Raw genomic sequence first — 14,991 nt, 5'->3', positions numbered from 1 at the left:
ATTTGCAATTGAAACAAGAAATCCGCCAATTTAACACACTGAAACACAGCCCTTGTCAAAAGGAGATCTCTTGGAAGCACAGAAAAATAAAAAAGGAACGAAGCAACATAAAATTATCTCTCCTTTAAGATAAAAGATTCATTGACAAAAGTGTTGAAACATACAAACGCGTTCATTTCCCCTTACCTCTTCTTCATTCAGCCTTTGCTTTGCTTTGCTTTCCTTCCCTTCTACCTTCAACCATCTACCCTCCTCACACAAACAAGCAAGCAAGCATGGTCAACATCACATATGGGCTCATCGATGCCCCGGACGGCAAGGCAAGTGCTTCAAGACTGATTTCCGCTTTTGGTTCAGAGATGGTGGTCACTTTACCAGATGATGGAATTGCTTCTTTTGGATCAGGTGATATCGCTTGGATTATGACTTGCACAGCTTTGGTTTTTACCATGATTCCAGGTCTTGGTTATCTATATTCCGGTCTAGCACGTAGAAAGAACGCCTTGCATATGCTCTTGATGACATTCATGGCTCTTACAGTCGTTTCCGTTCAATGGGTTCTGTTTGGATATAGTATCACTTTTTCAACAACTGGAGGCGCATTCATCGGAGATTTGAGTAACGGTGGATTCAAAGGTGTTTTAGAACAACCAAAAGCAGAAGCAAACAATCGAATTCCAGAAATCATTTATGCAATGTACGAAATGATGTTTGCCAATTTGGTTCCCGCAATCGCTCTTGGTGCTGCATGTGAACGTGCAAGAGTTTGGCCTTTCATCGTTTTCACTTTCGTTTGGACTACTTTTGTTTATGATTTTATCGCCCATTGGATTTGGTCTTCTAACGGATGGGCATTCAAATGGGGTGTTTTGGATTATGCAGGTGGTGGTCCAGTTGAAGTTTGCTCTGGTATCACTGGTTTAGTCATCTCGTATTATTTGGGCAAACGTCATGGATACGGTACAGACCGTCTCTTGTTCAAACCTCACAACGTTTCACATATCGTCTTGGGTACCGTGTTCCTCTGGTTCGGTTGGTTAGGTTTCAACGGTGGTTCAACTTTCGCTGCAAACTTACGCGCAGGAATGTCATTGGCCACAACGAATACAGCCGCAAGTACGGCAGCAATCACATGGATGATAATGGATTACAGATTCGAACGTAAATGGTCCGTTGTTGGATTTTGCACAGGTGCAATTGCGGGTTTGGTTGCAATCACGCCTGCTGCTGGTTTCATCGGTGTTCCAGCTTCTTTCCTTGTTGGATTTTTGGCAGCTTTCATCTCTAACTTGTGTACTCAAGTTAAAGTCTTTATGCGTTGTGATGATGTTATGGATATTTTCGCAGTGCACGCAGTGGCAGGATACGTTGGTATCTTGTTAACCGGTATCTTCACACAAGCAAGTGTGGCAAATAACGATGGATATTTGGAAATTCCAGGTGGATGGCTAGATGGTCATTTCATTCAATTGCCCATTCAATTGGCATGGTGCGTTGTTGTGACTGCATGGACTGGTGGTGTTACGTTTGTGATCATGTTTGTCTTGGATCACATTCCCGGAATCGGTCCTTTCCGTTCAAGTGAAACGGCTGAGATTATCGGTGTTGATGAAGAACAATGTGGTGAATTCGCATACGATTTCGCATTCTTCAATCGTGATTTGGAAGGTAATTACGAACCGGAGCATGGACAAAAGCTTCCAATGATGGAACACAAGGACGGATGTGCCGTTCAAAAGTCCACCTATCCCAACGGATCACAAACTGAATCCACTGATGAAACTACACCAAATGAAGCAGCAGAGGAAGTCCTACATAGAAATTCGGAAGCCAATGCAAGAGCAGCAACAAATCAGCCTGAAACAACAAAAGAAGAATGAGCATTATGTCTATACCTTCACAGCATCCCCACACAATTTAATTGCTTTTTCTATTTTATCATTTATCTCTCTTTAATCTGCTTCAAATGTCATTTTGTAGACATATTTATATTGTATACAGGGCAACGATTGACAAAAAAATGCAATAATTCTATCGTAACAAAAGGTGTGTGTGTCTAGTAAAAACTCTATTATTCTATGAAGGTGGACTTGCCCACGTCCAATCACGAAATCCGTGTGATCGGAACAGGTTGATGACATATTGTTCGTCTTGTCTCTGTTGCTTTGAATGGGCGCGATAATCTTGAAGTTCTTCTTCTGGCATTGAGAATGCAACTTGATCGGCATCACGTTGGGAAAGATGAGCGTCTGCTAAGATTGCTCTGTATGTTTGAACGGCTTGATGAACTTGTTCGACGCTGTTCATGCCAACGATTGTGGCCATATGCGGTGTAGGGTAACCAGGATTTGATCCTTGCTTTTTCAGTTCTGAACCACGGAATCCGAAATGTGCAGCCACTTTTGCCAACGATTGTCCTCGTGCTGAAAGTGTCTCAGAAGCTTCCACACATAGTGACTTTAGCTTTTCACTTGCAGGATGCCAAGCAGGAGGACCTTTATCGGTCAGCAATCCCATACTGAAAGGACTTGCATTGATGATCGTTGGAGCGATCCATTCGGGTAAAGAAGTGCCACTTCTTTCGGCTCCCGTCAGGCGAGCTCGTCTTGGCTCTTGTGCGAATTTGGCGGTATACTGAGAAAGCATGTCGTTTTGCAGGGTATGATTACTGTAATTGACGATAATGTCAACAGCGCGGAAAGGAGCATGAGAAGCGATCAAGCGACTTAATCGCAAAAGGGTGGGAAGCGGGTAACCTCCAATTCCGACATTTCGAACTATACCTTGCTCTTTCAGCTCAAACAAAGTTCGTATTGCAGCCAAGATCTTCTCGTCGCCTTGTCCGTGTACTGTTGCTGTGAGAGCAACATCTTGGTCGTCATCTGATAGACCACACTCTTTGCGGACTTTAGCATCCTCTACAGCATCACGAGCAGCAAAGCCAGCTTTCTGGCTGGGACCGACGTTATCACAAACGAACTCAACATCGTGCAAGACAACGCTGTCCAAGTAGGTTGTATTGAGTCTTCTCAAACTGGTTGCCACACTTTCACGTATCCGATCGGGTGAATAATCGAAGTCTTTCTTGTCTTGACCATATCTGCCTACCTTTGTTTGTAGGTAATATGACTCTCTTGGGTATTCTTTTGATAATGCTTTCAATATCCTTCCCAAGCTAATCTCTGAAGGATGATAAAATGGTGAAGTATCGATTGCACGAATGCCATATTGAAATGCTAATCGGATCACCCGATATGGTTCCGTGCTTTGTAAGATTTCATCATCGGTAAAGATACCTTTTCCAAGCGCTGATCCTCCAATCAATAGCGGTGGACATCCTTGTCGAAAGCTTTCTGTTAGGGGTTCGTTCAAGTGTGAATACCAAGGTGCTGTGCTATGCTTCAATTCTTCATCCGCCAAATCTTCCAAGTCATATTGTGGAACCACGCCTTCTTTCCTTAGATTGTGCTCTTTCAGTTCCCCGTTGACCAATTTTCTCCCATTTATTGCCGGTTTGACATTATAGTGATCCAAAGTATCTATCGATCCCATCTTGTTAGATTATAAAGATGGTGGTTGTTGTTATTCATCCTTGTTTTGGCAACGTTTCACCCCTTTTCATTCAAAATCGAATGACCTGCATAATCTCGGAGAATTTTTAGTCAAATCATTACGTACGCAAACAGTTTGGGAAATTGCGTGCGCTGCGTGAAATGTTACAAAAAAAATGCTTGGCTTGGCTTACAACAGTACACAGTACAAGTACTCCACCTGTGTGTGTGTGTGTGTGTGCTTCTTGTGCCTGCCCTGCTATCTCCGCTAATTCATCCCGGATTTAAAACACGCGAATCAAACACTTAGGCGCGTATAGAGCAAGCAATGACTTGAAAGGGTGCGGGGATGACTCTATACCTCCAAATCCTATTGCAAACATGACAAGCTCTTCAAGTAAGAACGATCTAACATTCACTCTACATTATTGGCCAGTCATTCCTGGCAGAGGAGAATTCATTCGATTGGCTTTTGAATGTGTACAGCATCCTTACAAGGAAAACAACAAGTCGGCTACTGAAGCATTTCCAGCTCATTTCGCTGTTCCATTGCTAGAGATTGGCAATGTACCCAATCTTCAAGATTCAGCAAGTAGCAATAAATCACAAAAGACACAAGAGGGTCAAGATGCAAAATCAACATCTGCTAACAAATCCGGTCAATCAGTCTTTATCAGTCAAACAGCGGTAATTCTATCTTACCTGGCTCCAATTTTAGGCTTGGACGGTGTCAATTCCCTCCAAGAGCAAGATCCGCAATCGATCGCAATTCGTCAAGCTCAAGTCTTACAATTGACAGCAACGGCATTGGATCTGAACAACGAAGTTCACGATACCCATCATCCCGTAGCAAGTAGCGAAGTATACGAAGATCAAAAGGACGAAGCAGCAAGGAGAACGGCAGATTTTCGTAAGAACCGTCTTCCGAAGTTCTTCACACATTTCCAAACTGCTTTACAGAACAATCCTGCCAATTCAGGCTGGCTTATTGGCAAGGAGGTCACAATCGCTGATCTGACTTTGTACCAGGTATGTAAGGGTGGGTGATTGCTATGCTCTTTCGTGATATTGACATCTTTTTGTTTTGTTTTTGACATGCTAAACAGGTCTTGGACGGTCTTCATTTCGCTTTCCCAAAACGTATTGCCGCCCTAAAGAAACAAGGTGAATATGAAGACCTATTCAAACTTCATCAAAAGGTTGCACAACTACCAAACATTGCCAAGTATCTCGACAGTGACAGACGCAAAGCGTACAGGTAAGTGTTATCAATTGGTGGGCATCCCCGCATCTTCTTCTGACATTCTTGCCTCTCCCTTCTTCCACTTTAGTAACGGCGTTTTCCGTCACTATCCAGAGCTAGATGGCGATGATTAAATAGTAGATTGTAGTAATGCATTTTATTCAAGGTACATGATCTACACCGCTTTCACCATTTAATACTCGTCTTTAGGTAGATGCGGAAGCGGCTTGAACGGGTGGCTGTCCTCCGTCTCCACCTTGATCTTGACCAGCTTCAGCAGGAAGGACAGAAGAAAGTCCTTCAGTTCGTACATTCCAACCATATCCACCTCCTGTATGACCGGCAACATCATCACCTGGGCCTTCGTAGTGCAATTTGGCCACATCGTAATTGTCAATGAACTCCCAACCGTTTTCACGAACATGGTATAGATTTACAGAGTTACCAGAGTATGCGTCCCTATGAGCAGCGGCAAAGATACTTCTGCGACCCAACTCTTGTGCATCAGCATCGCTTAAGTCCCAGTGATAGCCTTGATCCAAAACACCATAAGCAAACGTGGAACCGGAACCAACACTAAAGACGTCACCTTTGAGTCGTGTTCCGTCGGAATCAACATAGAAAAGCGCAGGCCCAGTCTTGTCCCAACCGCAGATCATCGTTCCCATACTCAAGCCCATTCCCTTATAACTGTAAACCAAATTGCTCAAATATTTACTGGCAGCAGCTACGGAAATACGTTCCTTATTTCGCAATTCATGTAATCGACATTGAATACCCAAATATGTTTCCCAATATTGACAATCAGCTGCACCACCTGCCATTGTACCGAGTAGGTAAGGATTAATTTCGATAACTTTTTTCACCGTTCCTGAAGCGATATAACTACCGGCCGTTGCACGAGAATCAACACAAACGATGATTCCGCCTTTGAAACGGAAGGCTAAGGTTGTGGTACCGTGTTGTAGCTTGATACGTGCGTTTGCATTGGTTGAATCAACATCGGTATATTGTGATAAGAATGCTCCGGGATCTGTACTTGGAATGTCGAACGAAGGTACATTGCTAGATGAAGATGCTTTGTTGGATAATGCGCTCGGGTCGTATCCTTCATAATCATCTGCATGTCCCAAGGGATTGGAACTTGGTCCAGCGAATCTTGAAAGAATAGAGTTCATTTTGTGTATGATGGTACGGGAAGATGTTGTGTAATGGTGTTATTCTTTCTTTGTCTGTCACTTGCGCGTCCTTTTGATCTGCCCTGTGCGCAGTGCAATGAGTGAATGCGCGGCTTTAAGTGAAGGCTGCGTACGCTTGTTAGCGTGAATAGTCATGGTTACTAAGACTTGACTCCTTTCAAATCTTCTAGTGACCAACAATAATATCTATAAGTGGGCAGAAGCAATAAAGCACCTGACGCCATTGTGTTAGAGTCTGAAATCCTCCTATCGCCAATTATAGAGGTACAGGACTGGCGGTGTGTTTACGATAGCGATAAGATGCTCGGATTCATTTCTGCCTCCTATCGTAAATTCGTTTCATAATGAAGAAGCTCCTACTTTTACTCCTTTCTGCCTAAATATGATTATTTGGTTATTTCCATAAATTGAATGAACTACGTTCTGAGACAATGGTGTTCACCTCATACACCACTTTCACTCTGATTTTCATCCACATTAACACAAAATGAACTCATCCTACATTCAAACCGTATTCATGCTCGTCTTAATGAGCATCTTCCTCGACAAAGCTTTCTCAGCTCCGCTATCACAAGTGAGTTAAACCACATGTTTATTTTATCCTCTCTTTCTGACATTCTTTCTGGCTACTCTTACGCACTAGGTAGCTATTCGCGATGATACCTCGGGTATCCCAAAACAGTGTCTCCCTTCAGCTTTCTGCTAAAGAGGGCTTAGAGCTTAAATTCAAGCTCTACAGATTTCCCTCATCATCTGAAGTACCTATACTTATAATGCACTGCCTCTCTACTCCGTTCTATATGTAGAGGTCGTTAGAAATTGAGAACAGTGAGATGATAGGCTGTAGGAATGTCAGAGACTCATAAATCCGTTATTCTGTCTGTGAAGGCGCTGAGATGGTAGGGATTGCATGTTTGATTCTTATTGTATATAAAATTTTCCTTCGGAAAAACCGGTCTCATGGTGGAGTGGTATCATACGATCTTAGGGATTATTTCCTAATATTTCGGATTGAATTATTTAATAATTTGATCGAGTGCCGGGTTCGATTCCCGGTGAGACCCCTTTTTTCCTCTTTCATCTTCACATTTTCGCGCTTTTATTGGAATTTCTTGATTATTCTTTTTTGGCTCAAGCGTGCCACTACTCATAAGCACATTTTTTCCCTTTCTTCCGAGTGTGATTTGGCTCAGATCTCCTCGCCTTGCCTAATTTGCACAAGTTGAAGGGGAAAAGGTTAGAAATATTGAAAGAAAGGATAATTCACCTTTTGTCTCTGTACAACAACCTATCTCTTTAATCAACATGTTTGCTCGTACAATCGCTCGAACAGCCGCACGGCAGCCATGCAACGTAGGAATGGCAGTGGCAAGGCGTGGAATGGCCACAAACAGTAATAGCTCAAGCAAATGGGCAACGTCAAAAAATGCCTACAGAGCAGCATCTGTCCTAGCATTGGCTGCTGGTGGCGTTGGAGTTGGATCAATGATTGGTGATTCGAATAAGATGCAACTTGAAAGTGCACCCAAGAGGAAAGCATACTTTGAACGTGTGATTGTGAATGAAAAGGGAGGAGAGAGCAGTAAAGGTGGCGAGAGCAAGAAGGAACCACAACCACAGCAGGAGGAGGAGGAGGAGAAAGAGGAAGAGGAAGAAAAGTCTGAACAAACAGAAGAGCAGGAAGAGGAAGGACAGGTAGACAAGCCGGAAGAGCAGAAAGAAGAAGAAGAAAAAGTAGAAGAAGCCACACCTATTGATATGGAAGATTTATCCGAAGATGCATCACAACAATCCGCATTCGATCCCGAAACAAACACGATCAATTGGGATTGTCCTTGCTTAGGAGGAATGGCACAAGGTCCATGTGGGGAAGAGTTCAAGGAGGCATTCAGCTGCTTCGTATTCTCAGAAGAAGAGGTGAAAGGTGTTGATTGCATTGACAAATTCAAAGGAATGCAAGATTGTTTCCGTAAATATCCGGAACACTACAAAGAAGAATTAGAGGATGAAGAAGAATTTGAACGAAGCGAACAAGAACGGGAAGAAGCACAAGAAGGAGATGAAAAGAAGCCTGCTGCTCAATCTGGAGAGGATGAAGATGAAGGTGTACGGGAGTGGAGAGCAGAAATGAGTAAGGAATGAAAGATGTGCTTCATTCTCTGAATATACTCTTTTGTTGTATCTGGAACTATGTCACTACTCAGTCTCGATTAATTCATCCATATACACAGATTCGTTGTGATCATGAGATTCATTGTGTTACGACGCTTTTTGCTTCGGATATAAGCCACGATAATTTTAGCTCGGCTTCTTCTTATTTTTTTTGGAAGAAGTGTTAATGCAAAAAAACTCAGGCAAAAAAACACGTGAAAATTAATTGTTGGATTTTTTGGTTGAGAAAGCGTGGAGAATTGAGATAATTTACAGTCCTTCTTCTTTAGCTACTGCTTACCATCCCTCTGTCAAACATGTCGAGACCGAATATAGAGAACAGTAATCGAAGGGAAAGAAGGTCGAATCATGAAGATGGTGAACAGCAGCTCACGCGTGTTCAACGTGGCATTCAGGGAAAGATGAATGGAAAGAATGCATCAAGATCACGTAAAGCACGTCAGCAAAAGCAAGTGTCCGAAGAAGATGAATTGGCAGAATTGGAAAGACGGACGGAAGAGATGATGAAGGCTTACGATGAAAGCAAAAAAGCCGGAAGTAGCTCTTCTACGAAGTTAAAACGGTTTGATGAGCTACCTCTCACGAAAAAGACGATGATCGGGCTCAAGAAGTCATCCTATGTAGAAATGACAGACATTCAAGCAAAATCCATACCGCTCTCATTAGGCGGTCGCGATATTCTTGGAGCAGCAAGGACTGGATCGGGAAAGACGCTAGCTTTCCTCATCCCTGTGATCGAGCGATTGTACAAGGAAAAGTGGGGACCTGGAGATGGTTTGGGAGCGTTGATCTTATCGCCCACAAGAGAGCTAGCGATTCAAATCTTTGAAGTTTTGCGTAGGATCGGTACAGCACATTCGATCAGTGCTGGTCTAGTGATTGGAGGTAAGGATGTAACACAAGAGAAGAACAGATTAGGAAGGATGAACATCTTGGTGGCCACGCCTGGTAGATTGTTACAACATATGGATCAGACTGTCGATTTCGATACATCGAACGTGCAGATGCTCGTTCTAGATGAAGCGGATAGATGTTTGGATATGGGATTTCAGAACACGATTGATGCAATTCTGGAAAATCTACCGAAGCAAGGTCGACAGACTTTGTTGTTTTCAGCCACTCAAACGAAGCGTGTAAAAGATCTAGCCCGTCTCAGTCTCTCCTCACCAGAGTATGTTGCCGTGCACGATGAGGACAACAAGAAAGGATACATGCCGGAGAACCTGCAGCAGCACTACATGGTCGTACCTTTGGAACAGAAGCTTTCCGTGTTGTTCTCTTTCATCAGAACGCATTTGAAAAGCAAGGTGTTAATCTTCTTTTCCGCCTGTCGCCAGGTACAGTTTGCCCACGAATCATTCTGCAGAATGAGACCGGGAATGCCACTTATGTGCCTGCATGGAAAACAAAAACAAACAAAACGATTTGACATCTTCAACGCATTCACCAAATCGCAGCATGCAGTTCTATTTGCGACGGATGTCGCTGCGAGAGGACTCGATTTCCCAAGAGTAGATTGGGTAATCCAAGCTGATGCTCCGGAAGATGCTGACACATATATTCATCGAGTGGGAAGGACGGCACGATACAATGCGAAAGGGAATAGCTTGATGCTCTTGCTGCCTAGTGAGGAAAAAGGTATGCTTGCCAGCCTGAAGAAGAAGGGCGTTGAACCGGAAATGATCAAAGCAAGAGAGAACAAGGTACAAAGTATCAACGAAAATTTGCAAGGATTCTTGTTCAAAGATACCGAACTTAAATATCTTGCCCAAAAAGCATTCGTTTCTTATGTTCGATCAATTTATCTACAAAGTGATAAATCAACGTTTGACGTTACCGAATTACCACTTGAACCTTTTGCCGAATCTTTGGGTTTGGCCGGTGCACCCAAGGTTAAATTCGTAAAAGATGCACAAGCCGCAAAGAAGAGAGCGCAGAAATTACTCGAGAAGCGGGAACGATACGGGAAACCGTCGGGGACACAAGAGGAGGATGAAGCAGAAGCTTCGAATAAAGTTCGCACAAAGTATGATCGTATGTTCGAGCGCAAGAATCAAGGCGTCTTGAGTGAACATTATCAGAACTTGATCGCTGATGATGAAGAGGAAGATAGCGAAGAGGAGACAGAGACCAAGGTTGCTAAAGCAGAAAGCGATGATGACGAGGAACAATCTTCGGATGAGGAAGAGATGACTCGGGAACAGGCAATCGCGGGTAGAAGAAAGGCGGATAGCTCAGATTCAGACAGCAGCGAAGAAAGCGAAAGTGAACCGGAGAAGGCAAGTGAGAAGATCACCTTTGATCAGGAGCAAGACGATGAGGACGACTTCATCACCTTGAAGCGTGCTGACCATACCCTTGACGGAGAAGATTCTCTGCAAACCGCAAAGGAGTCCGAATTGTCTAAACGTAAATTACAGATGGGCACAAGCAAGAAGCGATCGGCAGCAGCGGGATTGCGTGGATTAGGAGAGAAGTTGACATTTGACGATGAAGGTAATGCACATCGCTTGTATGAAATGCAAGATGAAAGCACTCTGGGCGATGCACGTTCAGCAGCACAAGAATTTGTCGATCGTGAAAGACAGGCATTGCAACAGAGTGACGTACAAGATAAAGAACGTGTACGTGAAGCCAAACGTGAGAAACGCATACGCAAACGTGATCGTGAAAGACAAGAGAAAGAAGGAGAAGATGCAGGACCGACTGTTATGCTTGCTCCGGAAGATGATCGGGAAGATGGATATGAGACCCCTGACTTTGATCTAGGGGACGATGATCAAGCCGAGGATGAAAGTGACGATGAAGAGGCGGCATACGAGCAAGAACAATACAGACCCAACAAGCGAATGAAGCCAACTTCAACATTGGAAGAAGATGAATCGTTGGCTTTGCGTTTGCTTGGTGGGGAGTAAAGAAACGAAAAAGACAAAAGGTAAGTGTGTTTTGCTCGAGTATGAGATGTACAAATGATGGTACTCTTATGGTAATTTGCGTCAGATAATGCCCTTTTGATCAATTATGAATGTCACTTTCGCCGGTGTATGTTCGATCAAAAGGGAAAGACGAAGCCTAATTCATAAAACTGATTCCAGTCTTGTGAGAGAAGTTGATTGATTATCATGCTGACAATTCGTTCTTTTCTCCTTTTGAGTAGCATTTGTACAGTACTTTTAGCAATATATTCTACTAGATAACATTTTAGACTTCAGAAGAAGGGTGAGGGCACTTGATAGCCAACGGTTCAGATCTTCTAATATGAAGCCACAATGTCCGAATCACCGTGATAAACGTTTGCCTATAAACCGGTGATATGCATCTTTCTATCGGGATTAACAGACTAATGAATAGTTCTAGGTCTCGTCCCGAGGTTAAAGCACATAAGCAGTGTAAACTTAAATTATGCATATGCACCATCACCACTGTTTGACATGTATTGCATTTCCACGCGTAAAGTGGCCAGTCGTTACCTGTCAAAAGCAATTTTTGAACTTTTTTACTGCTCCCCTGCCCGCACCAACTTTCTTTAAAATGGGACATTTGGATTCACTCTGACAATTGAATGTTCGCGCATTTTATGGGAAATCATTCTCTTGACCATCATCAACAACGAATCGTGAGGGTCTCATTGCCAGGGGGAGGAGAAGGTCGTAAAGCAAGAATCCGCGAAAGAAAGAAGTTACGACGTACTGAATACACACCCAGCTGATCTTCGAATGGACCATCATTAAAAGCTCGAGAGATTCGTCAGGATACCGTTTTCCCCGCTATGTACACATCTAATGGCCAACAACGGCCAATGGCTCCTTATACATCTCAATCATCCGGAAGACCAAATACCAACGCAATGCAGAATACCGGATCATCAGTCTATGGTACCGGCTTTCGTAGAAATGTTGGCTATCAACCCATCGTTGCAAGTACGCCTTCGAATAATAGCAATATTGGTTCGTCTTCTATTAGCGAGAACATCGTTCAAGACCATACCCCAAGAGCACCTTTCTATCCTACTTTTGGAACGTCTTTTGGGAACAGCAACCCTACTGGCTCGAACAACAATAACGTGGCCAATAATTCCATCAATTCGCAAAACCATCAGCAAAGGCAACAACAGAATACCCAGCACCATGTTCAGCAGCAACAACAGCAGCAGCAGCAGCACGATCATCCATCTATGGGATTCGGAACGCCCATCACATCCAAAGGCATGTTCATGAATCAATATCCAGTCCAAAATACCGGAGAACCTTCAAGGATGCAAAATATGCCAGCATCTGTGGCAGATCATGGAGATCAAGCGTATGGCATCAATCATCAACAAGCTGAACAGCAGCAGCAGCAGCAGCAACATTATCCTCAATTTGCAACGCCAAGTAGCGGTGGAGGAGACAATAACGGATCGGATGCTAGCGGTCTCCAGAATACAGCTGCTTTGCAACAGCTAAACAGGCATATGGCCCAATTGGCTGGAAACGTGGCAACATCAGTCAGTCAAAATGAATTGGTGATTTCTCTTTTGGAGAGGTTGGTTTCTTTGACTGAGAATCTTGCCAATCCTTCTCATCAACAAATAAGCCATCAGCACCAGATACACCCTTCTTCCAACGTCTCCTCGAACGGTGAAGCGGTCACATCACAGCACCCTTCCACCTCTTCTTTCCATTCAACCTCACCCAATGCTATTCAGCACGATCAGAATCAAAGACAACAAAGTGACAGCATACAGAATAGCGGAATGAGTCAATTACCGCAATCCCAAAGCTCTAGAGGACAAATGATACAAGATTCCAGTTCGGCAATATCACGAGAGACGGATCGATCCGTTTCAAACGAAGATCTTAGTAACGGACTCTCGATTACATTCTCACAGGCTCCATCAGAGACATATTCCCGAAGGCAGAATGATAGCATTTCTCGATCCGCAGGAACGAACGGAGGCAGTGAGCAGCATATTTCACCGGAACAAGTACAGATACATTCGACGCAAAATCAAACAGAGAATCGGCAACGATCTTCGAACCAGACCTTACAGGTACCGGCGCTAAACGAAAGCTTTGATGATCCTTTGAACTTTATCGGGACACCTGCTTCGACAACTTTCCATCAAGGTGATGGACCGAGTGAAAGGGCATATATCCAACAACAGACACGACAAGGAAAAGGCACTTCGATCTCTCACTCTTCGGTAGACAATCAGCTGAGACAATCAAACACAGATAGCAGTGATTTGAGCAGTGCTGCTACCCCGCATTCTGGACCGCCACGATATGATAATGGAGATTCGATAATGAATATGGAAGATCATATTAATCGCATTCCAAGTCCCGTTTTCAGTGAATCAATCCCTGCGGCTGATGTTGATGATGATTTCTCTTCGTTCGATTTGAGCATGAATGTGATCCCAAGAAGAGAATCAAGGCGGGTCAGCATGCGGGCACAGCAGCAGAGGCAATCGTTATCGCAGCAGTACCAAGCTCAAGCGCAGAATCAAATCAGACAACAGCAAGAGCAACAAAAGGCAGCGGAAAGCGAGTTGGTTCGAGATGCTGAGCAGGTGGAGAAGGAGCTACAGCCACAGCAATCTGAGCAGAGTCGTCCTATACATAACAGATCGAGTACGAATCAATCTGCTTCAGCCAACGATGAAAATGAAGAGAATGAACCGGCAAATCCACGTGTTGTCCTTCGCCGTGGCCGTAAACGTAAAGCAGTTTTGCCAAGGGAATCTTTGCGGCCATCCCAACCAGCGGCAGAAGAAGAAGAAGCTGATGAAACGCAAGAAGGACCGGATGATTTATGGTTAGAATGGCTTGAACCACGTTCACCTCCGCCATCAAAGACACGCAATGTACCGAAAGCACTTTATCGAACGATCAAAGAAGTTCGCCTTGATAGAAAAGCAAAGACAAATAGAAGTTTAGCCACGATCGGTAGAATCCCGTTGAAGGAATACTTGGAAGTTGGAGGTGATCCAGAATATCGTGCCGTACGAAGAATGGCGCGAACGGTATACAACAATTGGCTTGAACCAAACGTTCGATTGGCCAAACAAGCAGAAGATCGACTTTTGGCATGCTTTAATCGAATCGAATATGATTTTCCAATCTTGGCAGATTGTGAAGGACATTGGAAAGCACGTGAATTGATGTTACAAGTTATTGATAATGCAATTGATGAAGTTGCATTTCATAAACGTAAAGAGGCAAGATTGCTTGGTAAACCTGCAAAGAAGAGTGGACAAGGAATTCCAAAGAAAGATTCTCAAAATGCAAAGGTTGCACGTTCCACCTCTCAAGATCAAGATCTGTCTCGTAGTACGAATGGTGGGCGGGATGATACAAGACCAGCTGCAAGAAGGCGGGTTGAGAATACTGTAAGGACTAGAAGGTCTTCGCAATTGCCAGATGAGGAGGAAGAAGACGAGGAGGAGGATGAGGAAGAAGGGGACGAAGACGGAGATGAAGACCAAGACGAGTCTAATATGTCCAACAGTGATGCAATTTGGAACATGACCTCAAATGGAGCAATTAATGGAGGTCGTACTTCTAACGGATCTCATGCTGATTGGGATTCATCTCATGATTATGCCCTTCTGGATGCTGCACCTACAAGTACAGCTGATCAAAGTGCTGATTATACATATATTCCTACTCGAGCTTCTTATACTCGAAGAGGTGCACAAGCTGCTTGGTGATGGATGGTAAATGATTTGTATGATATATAGTAATGAACTGATTTTTATGTTATAGCGTAAAGTTGCCGCCTCGGCGCATAAGGTGATTCCCGGCAAATGTACCCCGAGTGATTGATTGTGTGTGTGTGCGCT

At 43.7% G+C, this 14,991-nt stretch overlaps 7 protein-coding genes and 1 non-coding gene across 8 annotated transcripts; 6 read left to right on the top strand and 2 right to left on the bottom strand.

The window, feature by feature from the left end:
• Positions 1 to 127: 127 nt before the first annotated feature.
• On the top strand, positions 128 to 1,978 carry FA14DRAFT_93504 (ammonium transporter). The gene has a single exon (XM_025503096.1). It carries the CDS (start codon positions 276 to 278, stop codon positions 1,878 to 1,880), a length of 1,605 nt encoding a protein of 534 aa, XP_025352134.1. The 5' UTR covers positions 128 to 275; the 3' UTR covers positions 1,881 to 1,978.
• On the bottom strand, positions 1,940 to 3,563 carry FA14DRAFT_162689 (Aldo/keto reductase). Its single transcript, XM_025499727.1, has one exon. It carries the CDS (start codon positions 3,550 to 3,552, stop codon positions 2,077 to 2,079), a length of 1,476 nt encoding a protein of 491 aa, XP_025352133.1. The 5' UTR covers positions 3,553 to 3,563; the 3' UTR covers positions 1,940 to 2,076.
• Positions 3,564 to 3,932: 369 nt separating this feature from the next.
• FA14DRAFT_182618 (glutathione S-transferase) lies at positions 3,933 to 4,928 on the top strand (the record flags this gene model as incomplete). The annotated part of the gene is made up of 3 exons (XM_025501228.1): positions 3,933 to 4,580; positions 4,658 to 4,809; positions 4,883 to 4,928. 3 exons carry the CDS (start codon positions 3,933 to 3,935, stop codon positions 4,926 to 4,928), a joined length of 846 nt encoding a protein of 281 aa, XP_025352132.1.
• FA14DRAFT_93489 (putative PRE2-20S core proteasome subunit) lies at positions 4,800 to 6,040 on the bottom strand. The gene has a single exon (XM_025503095.1). The coding sequence runs from the start codon at positions 5,970 to 5,972 to the stop codon at positions 5,001 to 5,003; it is 972 nt and encodes a 323-aa protein (XP_025352131.1). The 5' UTR covers positions 5,973 to 6,040; the 3' UTR covers positions 4,800 to 5,000.
• A 907-nt stretch (positions 6,041 to 6,947) lies between these two features.
• On the top strand, positions 6,948 to 7,057 carry FA14DRAFT_t40. Its single transcript has one exon. It is a non-coding gene; the product is annotated as a tRNA-Pro (tRNA).
• Positions 7,058 to 7,071: 14 nt separating this feature from the next.
• On the top strand, positions 7,072 to 8,225 carry FA14DRAFT_162686 (uncharacterized protein). The gene has a single exon (XM_025499726.1). The coding sequence runs from the start codon at positions 7,299 to 7,301 to the stop codon at positions 8,133 to 8,135; it is 837 nt and encodes a 278-aa protein (XP_025352130.1). The 5' UTR covers positions 7,072 to 7,298; the 3' UTR covers positions 8,136 to 8,225.
• Positions 8,226 to 8,566: 341 nt separating this feature from the next.
• On the top strand, positions 8,567 to 11,080 carry FA14DRAFT_127596 (DEAD-domain-containing protein; the record flags this gene model as incomplete). The annotated part of the gene is made up of 1 exon (XM_025496808.1): positions 8,567 to 11,080. One exon carries the CDS (start codon positions 8,567 to 8,569, stop codon positions 11,078 to 11,080), a length of 2,514 nt encoding a protein of 837 aa, XP_025352129.1.
• Positions 11,081 to 11,934: 854 nt separating this feature from the next.
• On the top strand, positions 11,935 to 14,859 carry FA14DRAFT_158638 (uncharacterized protein; the record flags this gene model as incomplete). Its single annotated transcript, XM_025497982.1, has 1 exon — positions 11,935 to 14,859. The coding sequence occupies one exon, from the start codon at positions 11,935 to 11,937 to the stop codon at positions 14,857 to 14,859; it is 2,925 nt and encodes a 974-aa protein (XP_025352128.1).
• Positions 14,860 to 14,991: the final 132 nt, after the last annotated feature.

The sequence above is a fragment of the Meira miltonrushii genome (assembly GCF_003144205.1).
Source record: "Meira miltonrushii strain MCA 3882 unplaced genomic scaffold FA14scaffold_6, whole genome shotgun sequence".
Taxonomy (NCBI): domain Eukaryota; kingdom Fungi; phylum Basidiomycota; class Exobasidiomycetes; order Exobasidiales; family Brachybasidiaceae; genus Meira; species Meira miltonrushii.
The sequence above is the reverse complement of the archived record's forward strand: the minus strand, read 5'-3'. Positions and strand labels throughout refer to the sequence as shown.

Coding starts and splice junctions, on each gene's coding strand:
- FA14DRAFT_93489 (XM_025503095.1), bottom strand. CDS start 5,972: ATGAACTCTATTCTTTCAAGATTCGCTGGACCAAGTTCCAATCCCTTG.
- FA14DRAFT_93504 (XM_025503096.1), top strand. CDS start 276: ATGGTCAACATCACATATGGGCTCATCGATGCCCCGGACGGCAAGGCA.
- FA14DRAFT_162686 (XM_025499726.1), top strand. CDS start 7,299: ATGTTTGCTCGTACAATCGCTCGAACAGCCGCACGGCAGCCATGCAAC.
- FA14DRAFT_162689 (XM_025499727.1), bottom strand. CDS start 3,552: ATGGGATCGATAGATACTTTGGATCACTATAATGTCAAACCGGCAATA.